We start from the raw sequence: 22,732 nt of genomic DNA, 5'->3' as shown, positions 1-22,732 counted from the left end.
ATAATTCTTAAACTACTTCCAGAATTTAGAAGGTTGTTCACTTAGTATTGTCTCTTTTTTTTTTTTTTGAGAGTGTGTTTATTAAAGCTGGGGACAGTGAGACAAGGAGGGGCTTAGGACAGAAGAAGCACTAGGAGAGAACCTAGGCAGGCCTGCTTTGCCTCTCCGGAAGGTCAGAGAAAAGGGGCCCTTGAAGACAAGTTCGGTGGGTTAGTCCAGGGTGAGCTGCTGCTGCCCATTGCTTGCCTGGTTGCAAGTCTTGTGGGAACCCTTAGTGTTTAGGAGATGCATACGTGAGAAGGAAGAAAGACGTGGGCATGCTCCTGGGAAGGAGAACATGCCCACTTACTTTTTTAACTTATCTTTTTTGAAATAACAGTTTATATATTAATAATATGTGATACAGATCTAAAGAGTTACTGTTATATGGTTATTGTAAAATGCATGGATAATGAATTTGTTTTCTCTGTTTTTTTTTTTTCCTGATTAGCTGCTTGGATATAGTGAAAAGCCAATAAATCTACAGATGTTTATTGGAACAGCAGATGATCGATATTTACGACCTCATGCATTTTACCAGGTGCATCGAATCACTGGGAAGACAGTTGCTACTGCAAGCCAAGAGATAATAATTGCCAGCACAAAGGTTCTGGAAATTCCACTTCTTCCTGAAAATAATATGTCAGCCAGGTATTTTGAAACATACCCACAAATGGACAGTTTTTTATCCCCTAAAACAACTTTTAGAAAGAACATACATTTCTTGTTATAGTACAGAAATAAAATATTTGTTGTTCTAAATTACTGAATAACATTATTTAAATAGTCATAGTACACTGGCTAAGGTTGGTAGTGTATTTCCAGAAAGAAAATTCAATTCAGCAAAAGTGTATGAACCCATGTAGTACTAGTCAAACAGTATGCTAGGTGACAGAAAGAAAAATATTTGGACTTTTTTTCAAGAAGCTCATAGTCTAATAGGGTAAACAATGAGTAAACAGGTACAGTATAATTATGATTGTTATGTTTCTTTTAAGGAAAACTTTGACTCTACCTCTAGGTGGCCAACTTCCAAATGAGTATGCAGTAGAGTTTTGCTCACAAATATTAGTTATGATTATATAGATTTGCTTGTTAAAGAAACCTGAAATGCAGTGACTTAAATAATTTAGAGGTTTAGTTTTGCATCCCATGATAAAAGTACACACGTAAGCATCTTAGGGCTAGCACAGTGGCTTCGTAAGTCATTGAGTTTCTAAGGTCCTTCTATTTTTTCATCCCTGCAATTTTTAGTATATGGTTTCCATTCTCAAGATTGTCTCGTGATTTGAAATGGCTGCTGGTGCTCTAGTCATCACAATCCCAATCCCAGAAGGAATAAGGAAGAAGCAATAGGATGGTTATAAGAGAATTTCTATCTGTGTCAGGCCTTTTTAAACAGCTTGTCCCAGAAACCTACCCAATACATCTCACTGACTATTCTTGTATGTAAGGAAAACTGGGGTAATTTTTTTTTTTACTTAAATACTTTGCCACCTCTAACAGTATAGGGGCCTATTAATAAGGAAAAATGGAAGAAAGGATATTTAGTAGGTAGCTCTTAATCTGTCACTTACCAGGGACATGAAACTTACAGTGAAGTTTGTTACAGAAGTTATTTCAAACTACAGTATAGATGTTTCTTAAACTGGTAGTAACATCCATCCCTGGCCGTTGCAAAAACAGTCAGGTATCAGTCTCTAGCTCTTTTCTTTTAAATTATATTAAGTGACTTTTAAAATAAACTGAATATACCACTGAGGACATAGTAATTTGTATTATAATTCTAACAAAATAAGAATTGCCTCAAGAAATCACTTACCCTTTCTTTTATGTAGTTATTACCAGAAAAGACAAGTTAATATGAAATTAAATAAAATCTTAATTTGCCTGCCTTGTTCAAGTGAACAGTACCCGAGAGCCCAACCTAGTGAGTCATTACACAGGGACTGTAACAGTTTTTTCATGGCAAGTGCAGACAGCTAGTTGATAATCTGTACTCTTTTTTTTTTTTAACTTTTTTATTGATTATGCCATTACATTTGTTCTATTCCCCCCCTCCATTCCCCTCCACCCTGCATACCCCTCCCCCACCATTTCCCCCTTTAGTTCATGAACACGTGTCTCAAATTCTTTAGATTCTGTATTTCCCCTACTATTCTTACCCTCCCCCTTATCTATTTTCTGTCTACTGTCTATGCTACTTATTTTCTGTACCTTCTCCCCCCTTCTCCTCCTCCCACTCCCCTGTTGCTAACCCTCCATGTGATCTTCATTTCTATGGTTATGCTCCTGATCTAGCTGTCCTCTTAGTTTGCTTTTGTTTTAGGTGTGGTTGTTACTAACTGTGAGTTTGCTGTCCTTTCACTGTTCATCTTTTTTTATCTTCTTTTTCTTAGGTAAGTCCCTTTAACATTTCATATAATAAGGGCTTGGTGATGATGAACTCCTTGAATTTGGTCTTATCTGAGAAGCACTTTATCTGTCCTTCCATTCTAAATGAAAACTTTGCTGGGTAGAGCAATCTTGGTTGTAGGTCTTTGGTTTTCATGACTTGGAATACCTCTTTCCAGCCCCTTCTTGCCTGTAAGGTCTCTTTTGAGAAATCCGCTGCCAGTCTGATGGGAACTCCTTTGTAGGTGACTATCCCCTTAGCTCTTGCTGCTTCTAGGATTCTCTCCTTCATTTTAATCTTGGCTAATGTAATGAGATGTGCCTTGGTGTGTTCCTTCTTGGGTCCAACTTCTTTGGGACTCTCTGAGCTTCCTGGATTTCCTGGAAGTCTATTTCCTTTGCCAGATTGGGGGAAATTCTCCTTTATTATTTGTTCAAATAAGTTTTCCACTGGTGGCTGTGCCTTTCCCCCTTCTGGTACCCCTATAATTCGGATGTTGGAACGTTTAAAGATGTCCTGGAGGTTCCTAAGCTTCTCCTCATTTTTCTGAATTCTTATTTCTTTATTCTTTTCTGTTTGATCATTTTTTTTCTTCCTTCTGGTCCACTCCCTTGATTTGAGTCCCAATTTCCTTTCCTTTACTATTGGTTTCCTTTGTATTACCATTCATTTCAATTAGTTTAGCTTCCAAAGTTTCTCTAATTTGTGACTAAAATCAACCAGTTCTGTAAGGATCCTGATAACCAGTGTTTTGAACTGTGCATCTGAAAGACTGGCTATTTTTTCATCGCTTAGATCTATCGGTTCTGGGGCTCTGAGTTGTCCTAGAGCCATTTTTGGTCTATTCATGCCATTAAGTAAGCGGAGCGAAGCCTTAGTTGTTTACCAGGACGGGGCGACCCAGGTCACTGGTTTGTGACGCTGTGTGTGGGGGCGTGGTCAGAGAGGGAGCAATGGCGGTCCTCTCCGCTAGCCCAGTCCGTCCAGTCACACCACTCGCCCCGGGCCTGTTTATCCCATCGGAATTGTGCGAGCCTGCTGCCCGCGTAGGCTTCCCTTCTCACTGGTTTATCCGCATGCAGATGCGTGACCCACCGACCGCAGACAGCCCGCCGCCTCTTCCCTGTGTGCTCCCATAGCTAGCCCGCGATCAGCGCCTTCGGCTGCTTGCGCACCGCACACCACCCGGGGATTTTTTCTTGCCAACCTGCTCCGCTGCTGGCTTCGCTTCTCTTACCGGTTTAGCTGAGCATTTAGTTGTCTTTGGACTCCGTATTGTCGATTTTCTGTGTGGCTTGGTTGTGTTTATTGTTGTTAAAAATAGTTGTTCTTAGATTTGGTTGTGTACAGAGGCAAGGTGGTTCCACCTACGTCTCCATCTTGGTGGAAGTCGATAATCTGTACTCTTAAAATTTTCATGTTCTGTGATTTAGAACTTTGGAGTCTCAACCAATGCTTGTTCAGGCACTTGAACAAAACTCTTAAGGAAGACATTGGCTCTTCCTCCAAATGTCCTATTTAACCCATTTTCAAATAAGGCAAGGTGGCCAGCCTCTGAATGAGAATGCAAGTCAGCTTCTTTTTCACTCTAGAATCTTACTTTTTTCATTTAGCATTTAAAGCATATGAATATACAGTTAGCTGTAGAACTCGTAAAATTTGTCTCTGGAAGATAAGATACCCCTCAGGTTTGTTGTCCATTTATCCCTCTGGATATCTAAAGTACTACACATGAATCAAGTTAAATAGAAAATCACAAGAAGCATATTATGCTGCTTTACTTTGCTTGAAGGACAGTATAAGAAATAGCCATATGAATATTTCTTCATAATCTGAAAAAAAAAAACCACTCTTCCTTAGGTTGGTCATTATTATACACACATAGAGAATCCTTTCAAGTTAAAGGAGGAAAGTTACTATTTTCTGATAACATGGTAGGTTTTGCTTTACCAGACAAGGAGAAATCTATAAAAACTTTATAACATTTATTTTTTGCTTTGACTTCCAGGAAGTTCATGATTAAGTCAGTTATAGTAATTCATATAACCCTGGGTTTAGGATATATTTGTTTCCTGTTTCTTATATTTAAATTTTTTTCTATTTTTTCTTGGCCTTATTTGTAATTAATTATATTGTAAAAAGCCTTATCCTTTCTAAAAGTAGTGTATAAATAAGTTCAAGAAAATAGAATACCTGAGTTTCTAATACAAATTCTCAAGAAATTGGGAAAGCCTCATACACCAAATCGTGTGGAAAAAATCAGAAGAGTGGGATTTGAACACATCTGCCGCCTTCTTTTTGTATCTATTAGCACATGGAACAGAAGTGGTAGTCATGATTCATGTCCCTTTTCCAACAGAACTGGCATATACTGCCTGGTTGGATGACGCCATAAAGAAAAAAGCTGCAGAAATACAGTTGTTGTTAATAACAAGCAACTAGCCCCCTTACCCCACCCTGCCAGACACATACTTGAAACTTCTCAGACCATTGTATCCACTCTGCACTGTTAGATGGGAAACGAGTTCTGTGGAAACCAAGGCTTGTAGCAACATTGTGTGTTTCCAAGAAAGGGTTCAATAAGGAGCATCTAGAAAGTTATCAAACCTGAAAAACCTTTTCCATGTATGTTAGAAAATAGGACAGCTAATGCTAAATGAGCCTGCTATATCCAAGAACTAAATACTATAAGCTACAGTAATTGAATATAATGTAGTTTTATATAGTGATAGATAAAATTTTGTGAATGGTAGATAAGACCATTCGCTGTTCAAAATAATTTATGCATAGGTGAGTTAGAGGTGTTTATTAAATGGCTCTACTGTTCTCTAAAAGCGGTAAGTGGGAAAAGTGGTAGGTATTCCTCTTATTTTGTCTACTATCCTTCAAGCTTGGTTATTTCAATCCTAATCTCTTTTGAATGGTGGGTGGCTCAGTTGGTTGGAGTGTTGTCCCATACACCGGCAGGGGTGCAGATTCTGCCCTGGCTGCTGTAGCTCAGTGGGTTGAGCATTGTTCTGTAAACCGAAGGGTTGCTTGTTTGATTTCCAGTTAGGTCACATGCCTGGGTTGTAGACCAGGTCCCTAGTTGGGGGTGTGCAAGAGACATTCGATAGATCTCTCTCTCTCTCTCTCTCTCTCTCACGCCCCCCCCCCACGCTCCCTCTCTTTCTCACACACATCTATAAACATATCCTTGGGTGAGGATTAAAAGAAAAAGTAAATAAAACCAGTACACTAACCCATAAGCCATAGAGCTCACCACCCTTTATAAGTTACTTTAAATATAGGATGCCAGTATTTATAATTCCTTCCTGTTTTGTCTTTTTTATATTACCGGCTCAAAAATTCCCTTCTTGTGTTAAAACTAGATGACTATGGATGTGGCAGTGTTACATTCTGATCTAAAATATAGTTTTAGTTGTAAACAGACTTTAATAGTTATTTTCATTCCAATATCTGTAGGTTTTTGTTGGTATGTTTTTATCTTTTGTTTGGCATTTTTTCCTTTGTATTGAATGTATTGGGGTGACACTGGTTAACAGAATTCTTCAGGTTTTAGGTGCACGATTATACAATATGTCATCTGTACATGTATTGTGTGTTCACCACTCTGACTCAAGTATGTTTTGCATTTGTTAAACAGTTTTAAGATCATCATTTTTGATTCTCTTAATCCAGATCGTCTTCTTTTAAGTACATTTGATTGATTATACTATTACAGTTGCCCCATTTTTTTTCAAACCTTAATCCCCCTCTGCCCTGCACTGCCCTTCCCTCTAGCATTCCCATCCGTTCGTTCATGTCCATGGGTTGTACATATAAGTTCTTTCGCTTCTCCGTCTCCCATACTATTCTTAACCTCCCCCTGTTTATTTTGTTCTACCATTATACTTCTTATTCCCTGTACCTCCCCCTCCTGGCTGATAACCCCCCATGTGATCTCCATTTCAGTCATTCTTTTCCTGTTCTAGTTGTTTGCTTAGTTTGTTTTATAGGTTCAGTTGTTGATAGTTGTGAGTTTGTTGTCATTTTACTGTTCATAGTTTTGATCTTTTTCTTAGATAAGTCCCTTTAACATTTCATATAATAAGGACTTGGTGATGATGAACTCTTTTAACTTGATCTTATCTGGGAAGCACTTTATCTGCCCTTCCATTCCAAATGATAGCTTTGCTGGATAAAGTAGTTTTAGATGTAGGTCCTTGCCTTTCATGACTTGGAATACTTCTTTCCAGCCCCTTCTTGCCTGCAAGATTTCTTTTTGAGAAATCAGCTGATAGTTTTAGGGGAACTCCTTTGTAGGTAACCGTCTCCTTTTCTCTTGCTTCTTTTAAGATTCCTTTCTTCTTTTTAATCTTGGCTAATGTAATTATGATGTGCCATGGTGTGTGCTTCCTTGGATCCAACTTCTTTGGGACTCTGAGTTTCCTGGACTTCCTAGAAGTCAATTTTCTTTGCCAGATTGGGGAAGTTCTCCTTCATTATGTTTTCAAATAAGTTTTCAATTTCTTGCTCTTCCTTTTATCCTTCTGGCACCCCTGTTGGAACATTTAAAGTTGTTCTGGAAGTTTCTAGCCTCTCATCACTTTTTTGGATTCTTGTTTCTTTATTCTTTTCCTGTTGAATGTTTATTTCTCCCTTCTGTTCCAAATTGTTGATTTGAGTCCCAGTTCCGTTCCCTTCGCTGTTGGTTCCCTATATATTTTTCATTCCACTTTGCATAGCCTTCACTTTTCCCGTTATTTTGTGTCCACATTCAGTCATTTCTGTGAACATCCTAATTACCAGTGTTTTGAGATCAGCATCTGATAGGTTGGCTGTCTCCTCATTTCTTAGTTCTTTTTCTGTTCTTTCATTTGAGCCATATTTTTTTTTGTCTCAGTGTGCTTACAGGGTATTACACTGTAAGTGGGAAAGTGAGCCTCAGCTTGAGGCTATTCCCCACACAGCTGCATTGTGGTGCTATATGGGTAAGAGAGGGAACAGTACCACTTGCTCAGCTCTTGTCCTGCTTTCAGTCACTTCCCCTGCTACCCATAAGCAAGTTGGGCCCTTCTGGTGCTGATTCCTGGGTGGATGGGTTTTTGTGTATCTTATAGGACCCTGTGGGTCTCTCCATTGAACTCTCCTGTTAAGCTGGGAGTTTTTTCTATAGCTACAACCCTCACAGATTTTTACAGCCAGAGGTTTTGAGACTTTTATTTCCCTATGCTGGAACCCTGGGTTGCGTGGTGTGTCTCATTCCTCAGTTGTTCCTACCGGTTCATCTGCATGTGAATGTGGTACCTCCTGGTCCTTCAGCTGCCTTTTCCTCCGTTAGGTCCACTTTCTTGCTGCACGACCTCACCACCCTGGCTGCCTGCCTCTGCCCTTCCTACCAGTCTGGATGAATGTTTCTTCTTTAACCCCTTGGTTTTGGACTTCTGTAGTTCATTTTCTGGCAGTTGTAGGTTTTTTTTTAAATTTGTTGTTGTCCTTCTTTTAGTTGTGTGAGGTAACAAAGTGTATCACCTCCATCTTGATCCCCAAATCTTCTGTTAGAAGCTTAATTTTCTGCTAAAATATCTTCCCTCAAAACTCAATAAAATTTATGACCCCTGGGGTTCCCCCTAAGATCCATGTTGGCATGTTAACGTGAATGGTCACTGCCTGATATGGTTTGATTGATACTGCTTTGAGCTGAAGTACAGTTGTTTGATATTAAATATTTATTTTGTTTATTTTCGAAAATATTTCTTTTTAGAAATTATTCTGTGTCTTTCTGAAGATGAAAATACCATTTTTGGGATTCTTTCTTGTACTTTACTGGTTCTTATCTTGATAACCTAGTTCTGTAATATACTGTCTATCAAAGCTACTTGTACAGCCTTTGGACAGTGAGCATTAGAGTCGGACTGTTGGTAGGTACAGTAAAAGGATGAATAACAATGAATGCCATAAGAGAGTAAACTTTAACTGGAACATTTGATCAGTAGTTATCTGTTTGCTACATTCTTCCAATATATGAATAAGAAAGATACGTTGTAGGTACTGTTGTTTCCTACCATGATACGTGTTAAGCAACCATATTTAGTAATACATTTTGAAAGTATTGAAATGTTAGACCTTAAATGCCAAAACTGTAATTTTGTTTGTGCATTGTATGACATAGAAATATGTCATATAGTTGAGAAAATATAAAATTTATAGTTTAGAAACTTTAGAAATATGTAATATTGTTAGAGATGCAAGAATGATATCCTGATAAGCTGTTTTATTAATAAGCATATGACTATAAAAATATATTAATGATATCTCTGGGCCTACATATGAATCTTTTCTGGCCTAATAACTTTGTTCTTTTAATGATTCTTTGGGTTGGCTGGAGTCAACCAGCTCATTCATGTGGTGATGGGTAGGATCGCTCATACACCTGAATCCAGCTGGTAGCTCATTTGGGTTTGGAACATCCAAAATGGCTGTTGTAGTCAAGGGTTGTCTTGGCCTTTCATTCCTGCATGCTATTTGGACTTCATTGTGGTGGCTTAGGGCTCCAAGAGGAAGTTATGAGGCTTCTTAAGTGCTAGGCTTATAACTTATACAGCATCACTTGGTCATATTCTGTAAAGCCAGCTCTCAAGGAGAGGGGACATAGGAACTCTGGAAAAAGTAGCATGCACGTACAGGAATGGGAAGGAATTATTGACATCCCTCTTTATAGACAACCTATTACACTTCTGTCATGCAAAAATATTTTTCAAAAAAATTTCTATTGATCTCCCCTTTATCATCTTCTACCTTTCCCCACCCCTTTTCCTTCTGGTAATCACCATATTGTTGTCTGTGTCTTTGAGGGTTTTTTTTTTCTCTTAATCCCTTCACTTTCAAACATTTTTAATTTTTGATTTTACGTAGTGATAGTTCTTCCCTGCCAAATTGCACTGGCTACTTAGCTGAGTTGTTTAGAACCACTGATTATAAGTAAACAAGTAAAATGTTTATATTTTTTTCTCCCTAGTATTGACTGTGCCGGTATTTTGAAACTCCGAAATTCAGATATAGAACTTCGAAAAGGAGAAACTGATATTGGCAGAAAGAATACTAGAGTACGACTTGTGTTTCGCGTACACATCCCACAACCCAATGGAAAAGTCCTTTCTCTGCAAACTGCTTCTATACCTGTTGAGTGCTGTAAGTGAGCTTGTGATGATGTTTTAAAATTTCATTTCCAATAGGTCATTTCCTGTCTTGTTTGTAATATGATGTTTGGATCTAAAGTGTAAAGTGAGGCACAGAATCTGGATAGCTGGTAGGATTTTCTTGTATGGAAATAAGCTACATGGTTAGGTAGGAGGAGTTATGATCTTGAAGTTAGAAAATGGTTTCTTATTATAATTTGACTGTAGGTAGCTTTGTGACTATAGACAAATTCTCCTGACTACAGTTTTCTTATCTGTATATGAGGCAGATGGGCTTCATTATACTTGAGGACCAAATCATGAAGTTACGATTGTAAGTGTTACCTGGCTATTGTTATTTCATTAAAATGTCAGCCTTTATGTAGGAACATGCCTGTCTCAGTGAGCTGACAGCTCAGCTAAATAAGAACTCACAAGATTTTGTTTTTTTGTGGGATTTTTTTTTACCATAAATTTAATTAACAACACCAGACTGAGAAATCAAATCCTTTCCCCCTGATTACAAAGGAAAGAAATGAAAAAAGGCCCTAGAACATGATAAATAACTACTCAAGCCCTGGAGAACTATGGACCTCTGGTAGGTTAGCTGGTAGGACTGAAAGACTGCTGCTGCTCAGGTCTCTCTGGCATACCCTTAGAAATATTTTAATTTCATGTCTTAATTTTGTGCAGGAGGAAGTAGGCACAAATATCTCAAGTACTCATCTAAGGTTATTTGCTTGTAGGTGACAGAGCACAGGTTCTTAGTATTTTTTTAGTTACATGAACTAAAGGAATAGTTATACCATTTTATTTCTGTTAACCACATGCATTCTTAATTCAGGATTATACCTACTTAATTTTCTTTCTGTGCCTCCATTTGTTGTTTGCTGAATTGGAATGACTATCATTTCCCTATTGACTCTGGGAATCACTGAATAAATAAATCCATGGTAAAAAAAAAAACATCACTGTAGAAGTAATTTTTGTATTAATTAAAAAATATATATTTTATTGCCCTGGCTGGTGTGGTTCAGTGGATTGAGCGCCAGCCTGTGAACCAAAGAGTTGCTGGTTCGATTCCTAGTCAGGGCACATGCCTGGGTTGCAGGCCGGATCCCTAGTTGGGGCATGTGAGAGGCAACCACATATTGATGTTTCTCTTTGTCTTACTCTCTTAAAATTAAATAAAAAATAAAATTTTTATTTTTAGAGAAAGGGTAAAGGAGGGAGAGAGGGAGAGAACCATTGATATTCGAGAGATAAATCAATCAGTTGCCTCTTGCATGCACCCAACGGGGGACCAGGCCTGCAACCTAGGCATATGCTGTGACTGGGAATTGAACTGGCCACCTTTCAGTTTGCAGGCCATCCCTCAATCCATTGAGCCACATTAGCCATGGCTGTAATAATTTTTAATAGGTAAGACAGTCACCTGATACAAAATTTAGAAAGAATGAAAGAGTATAGAGTGAGAAGCAAATTTCTAAGTCAACTAGTTTTCCTTCTTCAAAGCAACTATCATTGCCAGTGTTTTGATTATCCTGCCAGAGTATTCTGTGCCCATACAAACACATGTGTTTAGCAAAGTAATTTAAATAAGGTTCTGGAGTATTTTGAGTTTTCAAGATGAAGTTTTTTTGAAATGATTTTCTATTTTTACTTTTAGTTTATTAATGTGATTTTTTTTCTTAGATTTTACTTAGATTTTACTTTTAGAGAGAAGGGAAGGGAGGGAGGGAAACATTGATATGTAAGAGATACATTGATTGGTTTCCTGTTGCACACCCCCAACTGGGAACCTGGCCTGTAACCCAGGCATATGCCCTGACTGGGAATTGAACCAGCAGCACTTCAGTTTCCAGGCTGGCACTCAATCCACAGAGCAGCACCAGCCAGGGCAAAATTTAATGTGATTTTTTTCTTTTGGTTTATTAAATTAATACATGATTATTGTTGAGAATATAGAAGATGCAGAATGGTACAAAGACTAGTATTAAAAGCTTTTGAAATATCACTTGCCAAAGATAGTTACTATTAACTATTTTGAGGGGTTTTCTTTCTCCTTTTCTTTTTGGTGTATATATCTGTACATATATACAGTATTTTTTAGTTGGGCTTACCTGATAGAGGTTTTTTTAAAGATTTCATTTATTTATTTTTAGAGAGAGGAGAAGGGAGAGAGAAAGAATGGGAGAGAAACATTGATATGAGAGAGAAGCATCTATCAGTTGCCTCTCAAATGTGTCCAGACTGGGGGCCAGACCCACAGTCTGGGCACGTGCCCTGATTAGGAACCAAACTGGCAACATTTTGCTTTGTGGTACGATGCCCAACCAGCTGAGCCACACTGGTTAGGGCTTTACAATATAGTTTTATTAATTGTTTTGGTATTTTCACTTATAGTGGGCATTTTCTCATATTGCTAAATATTCTTCAAAAATACTGTTTTTAACATATACATAATTTTTTGCTATGACTGCGCCATTTGTTGAAAACATTTTTACTGTTACTTTGAATGTACTTATGATGACCAACTTCTACCATACATGTCTAAAATTTGATTTAGTCTATTCCCTAGGCTAGTCAGTGCTTGTTTCCATGTTCCTTCTCAGTGAGTCATTTGGAACTTAAGTAGGGATATAAGTATTTTCTGAGATCTAGGTTGATGCTGGGTACTTCCCAAGTGATAGTTCATCCTAAATCCCAGACCTATGTCTTATGAAAGAATCTGTTTTACCATTCTCTTTGAATGGGGCTGGTGTCCCAATCCACATACATTTTGTGGCTTGGTGTTCAATAGTTATGAAAGATGAGAGCCATAGTGAACTGTGTCTTTCCTAAAGGCATTCAAGTTTAAATTTCTTTAAATGTTATTCCAGCCAAACAAAACACAGCTGACCCTAAAAACCACCAGTTTTCCCACACAAGAAGCAGGACTAAAAGTAGACTTGTTTTCCAAATGTGAAGAATAGAGTGTAATCCACATTTTTCCTTTGTTTTGAAGAGAAAAGAGCCAGAAATACCATTTCTAGAAAATGTAGCTACTTGGAATCAGTTAGTATCATGCAAAGGGGTACCAAGATCACTGTTTATAACGTTAATTTGAATAATGACGCTACAGCATTAAGAAAAACTTGTTCACATACCCTGGAAATGAAGTATTAGTATAATATAGAAACATTTACATCTATTTTTTAAAAATTTACTATGGAAATGTATACTTCATGTATACTTCAGTTATTTAGTTATTTAGAAAATCTTCCAAAATGGAATCCTGATGGTCTCAGTGATGATATAGATGTTTTCTTGATGAAAAGGCTACTTGGCATTTGTCCTTTAGAAACTTGTCTTTTAATTGTAGGAAACATAATTATATGTCTTTGGATTTAATTTGTCTTTTATAATTAGATTTATTGATTTTAACAGTTGTAGGGAAGAAATGTATTAAAGACTTAAGCTAAAAAGAGAAAAGTTGGATAAAGTGAATGCATTGAAGTCAATATAAATTTGCAAGCATTAATTTCTCTTATTAGTTTTTTTTACAGTTGTAGTCTTAAGAAGATAATTAAGAAGTCACACAAAGCTAATGACTTTATTTTATTTTCTATATAATGTAGTTATTTTGATGGATATTTTAGTATTATCTTGAATTGTAAAAGCCCAGAATTTGCTTCTCTTTATTTTCATTATATAGCTTGAATTTGCCAATTATATATGAAAATTTATAAACTAATAATTTGTTTCTTCTCAACTTTTGAAAATAAAACAGCCCAGCGGTCTGCTCAAGAACTTCCTCATATTGAGAAGTACAGTATCAGCAGTTGTTCTGTAAATGGTGGTCATGAAATGATTGTGACTGGATCTAATTTTCTTCCAGAATCGAAAATCATTTTTCTTGAAAAAGGACAAGGTAAATAATACAAGATTTGAATTGATTGACCTTGAATTATTCAGATATTTCATTGACATTAAACATAAAGTTTCCCTAAAGCTACAGGCATCATTTATGCAGATTTTATTGTAAATCAAACATTTATTAAATTTTTATATAAGTGTTAATTTTTATTAAGGATGTTTCACCCTAGATGGTGTGACTTGGTTGCAGTGTTGTCTGAACACGATAATGTTGCAGATTCGAGCCCCTGTCAGGGTGCATGTGGGAGGCAGCCAGTTGAAGTTTTTCTGTTTCTTTCCCTCTCTCCCTCCCTCTCTCTAAAATCAATAAACATATCCTTGAGTAAGGATTAAAAAAAAAAGATGTCTCAAAAGTAGAAGGATCTTTCAGTAGTTTTACTCCTAGGTATACGATGTCTGTCTAAAAGGTATCTAGCCATGTAATAGGGGAAATAGAGACCTTAAAAAATATTTTTACTGGTAATTTATTTTTAGAAAGAGGGGAAGAGAAGGCGAAAGAGAGAAAGAGAAACATCAATGTGTGGTTGCCACTCTCATACCTCCTACTCAGGGACCTGGCCTGTAACCTGGGCAACCTGTGCCCTGACTGGGAGTAGAACCTGCTACCCTTTGGTTTGCGGGTTGGCACTCAATCCACTGAGCCACACCAACCAGGGCAAAAAGTAGAGACTTTTATTGAAAAAGATACAAGAAACATTGTACATAGGACAGTGACGCCTCAGTCCCCATCAAAGTAGGCACCTTGGGACCTCACACAGTTCTCCCAATTGCTATCAGCTGCCCTGTCATATTTTCCTGAATCTCATCAACAGCCTCAAATCTCTTCCCTTTCAAGGGTGATTTTAGTTTTGGGAAAAACCATGAGTCACAGGATACAAAATGTGGGTTGTAGTGGGGCTGAGTCACCTGGGTGATTTGATGTTTTGCCAAATGACTGCACGAGATGTGATGCATGAGCAGGTGTGTTGTGGTGATGAAGCTGCCAATCACCATAGCTGCGGCCTTCTGAATCATCCAAATAGTTTCTGCAGAGGGATGTTCAAGCTTAATATAAAATTTGATGTAGATTAGTTGCTCTACTTGCTCAGTCATTTTGAATATGACCGCGACACAGTGCACATGCTCACTCAACAGCGTCTACCACCTTACTGACTAGTACAGTGCAGTTGTCATTGTTCATACATGCACATTTCAGTCCACTCTCCCTGTCTGTTAGGTTACATCGATGTTTCACAAACTGTTCTCGTTATTTAACAATGGCTGGACTTTTTCTGGACAAACTTTATATGTATACTCAAGAGAATTGAAAACATGTCACATAAAAACTTGGACACAAGTGCTTATAGCAGGATTATTCATAATAGCCAAAAAAATGGAAATAGTCTAAGTGTTCATCAGCTGATAAATGGATATAATCATATAACGATGGAATATTATTCAGCTATAAAAAAGAAGAAAGTTTTGGTTCATGCTACATCATGGATGAATCTTGACAACATTGTGTTGAGTGAAAGAAGCCAGCACAGAATATTCAGAATCAGCAGAAAGTAGATTAGTGGTTGTAAGAGTTTGGTGGGAGTTGTCAGTGGGGAGTGACTACTAATGGGCATGGAGTTTCTGGAATTAGATAGAGTTCTGTGAATATAAAAATCTCTGAATCATATACTTTAAAAGAGTGAATTTTGCCCTTGCTGATATGGCTTTATTGGAGTTTCATCCCATAACTAAAACATCCCATAAATGAAAGGTTGTGGGTTCCATTCCCAGTTAGGGCACATACTTGGGTTGTGGGTTCAATCCTGATTTTGGCCATGTACCATCCTGTAGGTCTGGGTGCCTCCAGGAAGCCATTGGTCAGTGCTTCTCTCTGGCCTCAATGTTTCGTTCTCCCCCTCCTCTCTCTCTAAAAGCAATGAAAAAATATCCTTAGGTGAGGATTTTTTAAGTGAATTTTATGCATTTTTACATAATTATATGAATTATATCTTAATTTTTAGAGAAGTAGCAGAATCCTATGTCTATCAGAGTGTTTTATTTCAGCCTTCTTGAGCATATTTAAAACATTTTCTGTTCCTTTTCTCATATTTTTTAAGCATTTAAAAATGTGAAATGAAATACCATTCTCATAAGAATAATATAAAAAATAGGACATTTACCTTTGGAGTCACATTCTTGTCCCTTCCCAAATGGATTCTGCCCCTGGATCAATTTTTGTTTTTTTTTTTAGTTTTATTTTATGTATTTTCTGATTTTTGGACTTCATGTAGTACCATATGTATTCCTTTGAAAGAGTTTTTTCCCCCAGTGGTCAACATTAATGTTTTAATATAACTGAATTATCTTTCACTGTATCTAAATTTCACTGTATGAATGTGCCACAATTTATTATCCATACTCTCACTGGACATTTGAGCAGCGTCTGGTTTTTGGTGCTGCCAAACAGTAGCTAACAATTCTGTTATGAACATTTTACTTAAAAAAAAAAAAAGATTTCTATGAAGATTTTATTGTAGGGTGTAACATTTTTTTAATCCTCACCCAAGGACATGCTCACTGATTTTAGAGAGAGAGGGAGAGAAATATTTGTTGGTTTCTGCTCTTATGTGCCTCACCCAGGGATCAGACCTGCAACCCGGTATGTGCTCTGGCTAGAACTAGAACCTGTGACTTATTGGTTTACTTGATGATGCTCTAACCAATTGAGCCACAATGGCCAAGGCAAACATTCTGCTTATCACCTGGTGGAGTAGTCAAGAATGTTACAATTCTTAAGTTTTATTAATTCAATAGGGATAAAATGGTATTTTGAATTTTGAGTTTAAATTTCCCTGTTAATCATATTGAGGTTGTTATGGGCCATTTATTTGTGTAGTATCTGTTCATGGCTTTACCCTTCTTTTTGTTGAGTCATTTTTATTATAGGATTCTTTATATATAGGGTGGGACAAAAAGTAGGTTTGCCATTGTTGATATGGAAAATAATACAGTCATTAGTAATACAAGAATAAACTCAGTTTTGCGTATTTACAACTGTAAACCTATTTTTGGTCACCTTGTATTTTGGATATCAAAGTGAGTTGGAGAAGTAACCCGTCTTTTTCCACTTTCCAAAAGTGTTGTCATGTAGTCTTACCACCTTTTGAACATGTGGCAGAGCTTACCTCTGAAATCTTCTGGGCTGGGATCTGTTTTTGTGGGGAGCTATTAATTTCTGATATAATTCTATTCATGCTTATAGGACCACCTAAGTTTATTTCTTTTTGAGTTAGTTTAGGCAGTTTTTATTTTCCAGGTGAATAGAAAAACACATTCTTCCTGTATTTCTCCTTTACTATCATAACACTTCTGAGTATGGTAATATTATGATATGTGGGTTTCCCATGTATCAAGCAATTCTTCAATACCAGCTGGGTGTCCTCAGTTCAGTTTAATTCAGTTCAGAAACTAATTGGAGTTAGTGTAGATTACACAGGTTAGGGGCTTAGTCCCGTAAGGCTGTCCCTCACATCAGATGCCAATTGAAGGTAGTTGGTCTGAGGTGTTACCCACAACTTCTGTCTGACTTGCCTGCAAATCAGAGGTTCCCATAACCATCTTCCTGGATTTGATCATTGGTAGAACATGTCACAGAACTCAGGGAAACTTACTTAAGTTTACCAGTTTATTATATAATAAAGGATACAGATGAACACCCAGGTGGGAGGGATACATAGAGCAAGATATGAGGGGAGAAACATGGGTTTTCTATAGCCTTTACAGGCATACCATTCTTCTAGCACCTGCATGTGTTCAGCAACACAGAAGCTGCCTGAACCCCATAGTATCAGAATTTTTACTGCAGCTTTATCACATAGACATGATTGATTGATTATTTCATTTCTAGCCTCTCTTTCCTCTCTGGAGAAAGTGGGGTGGGCCTGAAAGTTCCAAGCTTCTAATTATGGCTTTGGTCTTTCTAGTGACCATCCTTCATCCAGGAGCCCACCAAGAGTCCATCCCCCTCCTTTGAACAAAAGACACTCATATTTGATCTAGGAAAGTCCGAGGGATTTAGGACCTCTATGTCAGGAACCAAATATTAGAGAAAAAAGATGCTCCTAGTGCTTTTATCAGGAAATGATGGGGTGGGGAGACCCCTCAAAAAAAACAGAATTCATTAAAAAAAAATTGTGTGTATATGTTTAAACTTCAGTCACCTTCAAAGTACTCTTCATTTGATGCAAAACACCTATCCAGATGTTTTTCTCTGCTCAAAACAGGTTTTTTTTTTTTTTTAAGTAAAAATTTTAAAAGGTTTTATTTATTTATTTTTAGAGAGGGGAGAAAGGGAAACATCTGTGTGTGGTTGCCTCTCCTGTGCCCCCTACTGGGCACCTGGCCAGCAACCCTGGCATGTGCCCTGACTGGGTGTCAGACCTGGTGACCTTTTGTTGCGCAGGCTGGCACTCAAAACACTAGCTAGGGCTCAAAACAGTTTTTGAACTTGTCAGTTATGATGCTTTTTAGTGCTTCTGCTGTGTTTTTTGTTTTGTTTTCTTTCACTCTTCCACATCAGCAAAACATTTTTCTTTGAAGACTTTTTTTTATGAGGGCAATTGCCTTTGGGGGTAAGATTGGATGAATAGGGAGGGTAAGACACAGGGTCATACCATTTTTGGTAAAAAACTGCTGAATACTCAGGCTGGTGTGGACAGGTACGCTGTTAAATCACCCATCATGAGATGGACAAACACGTCGAAAGAGTCTTCAGAAAAGTTCACTGAAGCTGAACGCATCCTCTCACAACATTGCCAGATGGTACACTGTTACAGATGGGTTCCTAGAATGCTCACCTAGCAGGGGAAGACTGTACTACAAGGGGCCTGCCCTTCAGAAAATAATTCTGTTTTTTGGGGCGGTGCCCCCCACCTCCGCTGCCTTACCAGGTTTTAAGAACCATATGCTTGAGCACGGGCTTGCGAACCAGACAATCGCAGTTCGATTCCCAGTCAGGGCACATGCCTGGGTTGCAGGCTAGTTCCCTGCAGGCCAATTCCCAGCAGGGGACGCATGAAACGCAACCATACATTGATGTTTCTCTCCCTCTCTCCTTCCCTTCCCCTCTACAGATAAATAAATAAAATCTTTTGAAAAAAAAAAAGAACCATATGCTAGGAACTGGAGGCAGAGACCAATTAACATTTTTTCTATTATTTCATACCATTATTTTAATTATTTTACTTAAGTTTTCAAATTTATTGGCATTGATTTGCTTGTAATACTCCCTGCATATGGAGTCATACGCTTTTTAAATTTTTTTCTGCTGTTATTTGTGTCATCTGTTTTTTTCATTAGTTTTTCCAGAGTATTTGGCTTTACTGATCCTTTTAGTTGTGTTATTGTTTTGTTTATCTAATTTCTGCATTTTTTTCATCTTTTTACCTTTTTGGGGGCTTAATTTTATTAATTTAAATACTCATTTTTCATCTTTTTAAAACTTAACTATTTGAAATTATATATTGCCCCATAGCTTGTCTCCTATAATTGCAGTATCTCTTTTTCCACTGAATACTTTTTCTTGAAATTTAAGTATGTTCAAGTCTTCTCATCCTAAACATGCCTTTTCCCTTGACTTTGTCATCCTCATAAGCAGTGGTTTCATTTCTTTCATTTATTGTCCAGCCCCTTGGAAAAGTAATCTGTCATCTACCTTCATTGCCTTACCTGCTACTTGCTTTTCAATCTGTCTTTCCCTATATTGGAATTGTAACCTCCTAAAAATTTGACAGTCAGCTATCTACTCTTCTTCTCGACACCCTTTTCTTTCTTGGCTTTTGTGTAATTGTACTTACCTGATTCTCAGCACATTTTTATTCACACCCATCTCTTTTTTTCAGTTTTTCTGGCCCTTAAATATAGATGTTTCCCAAGGTTTTATATTCAACTTTTTTTTCATGATGTTCCTTTGTTCTGGCAGTTTCATCAGCTACAAGATCTCTTTCTATAGTCACATTCTTTCTCCTAAACAAACTTCAAACCTGTGTTTAAAAGTATCCACTTAAAATTGCTACTTATGTCCTACCAATACTTAAAATATGAAAACTTGTCAGACTTCACAAACCAGTTTCTCTCACTGGGTTGCCCAACTTCATTAATGTTAGGGCCGCCTTCTCAGGCTGGTAAACATGTTTCCAACTGTCGTCTTCTCCCTTAAAATTTACTTCCTTCCAACCCCTTCAACTCTGACCAATACTTGCGCATCTTATCAGTTTTGTTTCACAATTTGTTAATTTATCAATTGTGTATAAAGCAACTGGCACATGAAAAACACTAGACATTGTGGATATAATAGTAAATATAATCTTCAGGTTGCCTTCTTTGATAGAGCCTACCTTCAAGTGGGTGCACAGATAATAAACGTAAACAGATAAGTGAACAAGATAATTCCAGATAAAAGTACAGTGAAGTAAGAGTGTAAAGTAATAGCGATAGAATTATGAAATCTCTATGTCAGGTGGTCAATGAATGTCTTTTTGCAAAGGTCATATTTGAAGCAAAGCAAGAAGTATGAGGAAGAGATATCTTAAAACTATCACTTTGCATTATAAAAATTAATTTGTGTCTGAATATAATATGTATCTATAAAGGAGCTTCACTGTGTAATTCATTATATTAAATACAGAGCTTTGTTTTTAAGAGCTTTTGATTTAAATTGAATCATGTTATATGGTGGTAGTTAACCGGCTTTGGATGAGCTTGCAGTTGTGAACATGTAACTCCCATTCTGAAAGCACCTTCAGTGATCTCTTCATTTTTTAGGCTCCTTAATGTGGCATTTAGGGCACTAAAAATTTGACAGTCAGCTATTTACTCTTCTTCTCGACACCCTTTTCTTTCTCCACCCTTGTTTCTTACTGCTCACTGCTTCATACTTTATACTCCAGCAAGACAGCTGCTTATGGTTCCCTATATCATGTGGTTTCTTGCCACCTTGCTTTTGCTCATATTATCTCTTCAGCCTAGACTACCCTTCTCCCTGCATCATCTACATTCCACCTTATATTTAAGCCTTAGTTCAAGAGCTTCTTAGGAAGCCTTTCTTGTCTCATACTTTCATCACAAGCATCTTGGTTCCTCCAGAATGCACTTTTATTAGTTAGTGTGACCACCACATTTCATTATAATGAATTGTTTGTATTTGCCTTTTAGCCACAGACTGAAGGCAAGTTATCTTATCTTTATTATTTCAATAGCCCAAGTGTCTGGCACAGGGGACCCAACAAATGATTGCTGAACTGGAGCTATAATGCTAAGTAGGCATTTTTTAAATTTTTTTTCAAATTTTGTTTATTTATCTTTAGATGGGAAGGGAAGGAGAGAGGGAGAGAAATATCAATGTATGGTTGCTTCTCATGTTCCCCTGTTGGGAACTGGCCCCTGCTAGGAACTGGCCTGCATCGCAGGCATGTGCCCTGATTGGGAATCGAACCACTAAATCTTTTGGTTCACAGGCCCGAGCTCAATCCGCTGAGCTACACCAGCCAGGGCTTAGGTAGGCATTTTTTAATAGTGCCTCTTGTGTACAAGGATAGCTATTACCTAGTTTCTGGACAGAAAATGATAGTCACAATCTAGAAGGCATATTTGATTGAGTCTTTCCTAATATCTTCATAGACCATGTGAAGTCATGCTGGCTGTGGAGATAGTTGTGTAGGTTAGTCCCTGGGTGAATGCTCTGATGTAAAAAGAATACTTTAGAACAGAAGTTCATCAGACTGGAAGGAGAGCTTTAGTAGCAGGTGGGGCTCTCTCCAGGTAAACAGGTCACTTGGGATGAAGAGACAAAATATGCTGGGTAGATCTTCATGTGACAGAAATCTGGAAAGCCTAGAAGTCCATTTTAGAAGACCATCAGTATCCAAAAAGATCTTGACACACAAAATGATCTAAGAAAATAAAGTCCACTAGGGAGAAATCAACATAACAAGGGTTTGGGAGGGCAGCTGCGTAAGCGCACAGTGTGGGAGCTTGAGCTGGGCAATAGGAAATGTGGCAGACCGAGGGACACTTCTGAATACACACAGCGAGTGCAAGTGCAAGAGAGAACATGGTGCAACTGCCTCAGAAAACTTACTAACAGAGACACAACATCTCTGCATAAGGATGCTAAGAGCTTTAGTTACTGTCTTCAGTGCTGGGTCATTTCTCACCTGGACTATTCAGTCCTGGGCCTGGGACATTTGGAGAGAGATGGTCACACTGGAGGAATATTCAAGGAAGAGTGACGAGGAAGTCTAAACTGTTGTATAAAGGACAGATGCAGAATTGGAGATGTTAGCCAGCAGGAGACAAGACAAATGTAGCTGCTTTTAAACAACTATGGGTGGTGGCTGCAAGGAGTAGTACTTGACAAGTGTTAGATATTTTAAGGAGACAGATTTGATCTATCACAGAGAGCTTTCTAGCAGCAATTATTGTCCAGAGAGGAAGTGGGTTACTTGGTAAGAGAGTAAATTTTCCATTACTTAAGGCATACTAGCAGAAGTTGGCCACTTCTTGGTGGAGATGCTCTCACAGGATTTTCAGATATCATTTAGTAGAATAAACTCAATGAGGCCTGCTAACCCAGGCATCCCAGTATCTTTATGGAAGTCAGCGAGAAACAGATGCCCTTTGCGAGTAAATTTGTGATACTAAATAACACTCGATTTTTGTTTATATGCTTTGTGACTTGAATTCCTTTTAACTGTAAATTGTTTCTTTCAACAGATGGACGACCTCAGTGGGAGGTAGAAGGGAAAATAATCAGGGAAAAATGTCAAGGGGTAAGAAATTTATCTTATTTCTTTAGAAATATTTTAGAAGCTTAATGAGAAAATTAGTGCTGCTTATGGTGTAGATGAGGAGTCTTTTATCTATTGAGTAATAGGAAAGTATCTATTTAGATAATGAGATACTTTCTGATATTAAAATTAAAGTTGACGAAAGATAACTTGTGTCTTTCACCTTTTTGTGTATAGGATAGGCAAAATTAGAGATGAAAGATTATTAAAAGTTTCTTAGTGAAGTTACCATTAATTTATTACTCTGAACTCAGTGAAGAAATCAAACGGACTCAGTAAAGACCATATATAGTAGGCAGAAACAGGAGGAGGACAAGCCCTCGCTATTTCCAACTCTTCAGCATCAGGCCATTCAGGATTCTACAGAAAGCTGTGGTTCCTTCCTGGTTGGCATGGAG

At 37.7% G+C, this 22,732-nt stretch overlaps 1 protein-coding gene across 3 annotated transcripts in view; it reads left to right on the top strand.

The window, feature by feature from the left end:
* Positions 1 to 22,732, top strand: part of NFATC3 (nuclear factor of activated T cells 3) — a 103,946-nt gene that overhangs the window by 47,487 nt on the left and 33,727 nt on the right. For all 3 annotated transcript variants that reach the window (XR_008391868.1, XM_037162560.2, XM_037162561.2), the window contains exons 4-7: positions 491 to 690; positions 9,435 to 9,607; positions 13,367 to 13,507; positions 22,261 to 22,316. Coding sequence is in view for 2 of the 3 variants with exons in the window: in XM_037162560.2 (XP_037018455.2) it covers positions 491 to 690; positions 9,435 to 9,607; positions 13,367 to 13,507; positions 22,261 to 22,316 (570 nt within the window). In the remaining variant the exon portion in view is untranslated. The remainder of the gene's footprint in view (positions 1 to 490; positions 691 to 9,434; positions 9,608 to 13,366; positions 13,508 to 22,260; positions 22,317 to 22,732) is intronic.

This window comes from Artibeus jamaicensis, unplaced genomic scaffold (assembly GCF_021234435.1).
Source record: "Artibeus jamaicensis isolate MK-2021 breed Jamaican fruit bat unplaced genomic scaffold, CSHL_Jam_final contig_464, whole genome shotgun sequence".
Classification (NCBI taxonomy): Eukaryota; Metazoa; Chordata; class Mammalia; order Chiroptera; family Phyllostomidae; genus Artibeus; species Artibeus jamaicensis.
The sequence above is the reverse complement of the archived record's forward strand: the minus strand, read 5'-3'. Positions and strand labels throughout refer to the sequence as shown.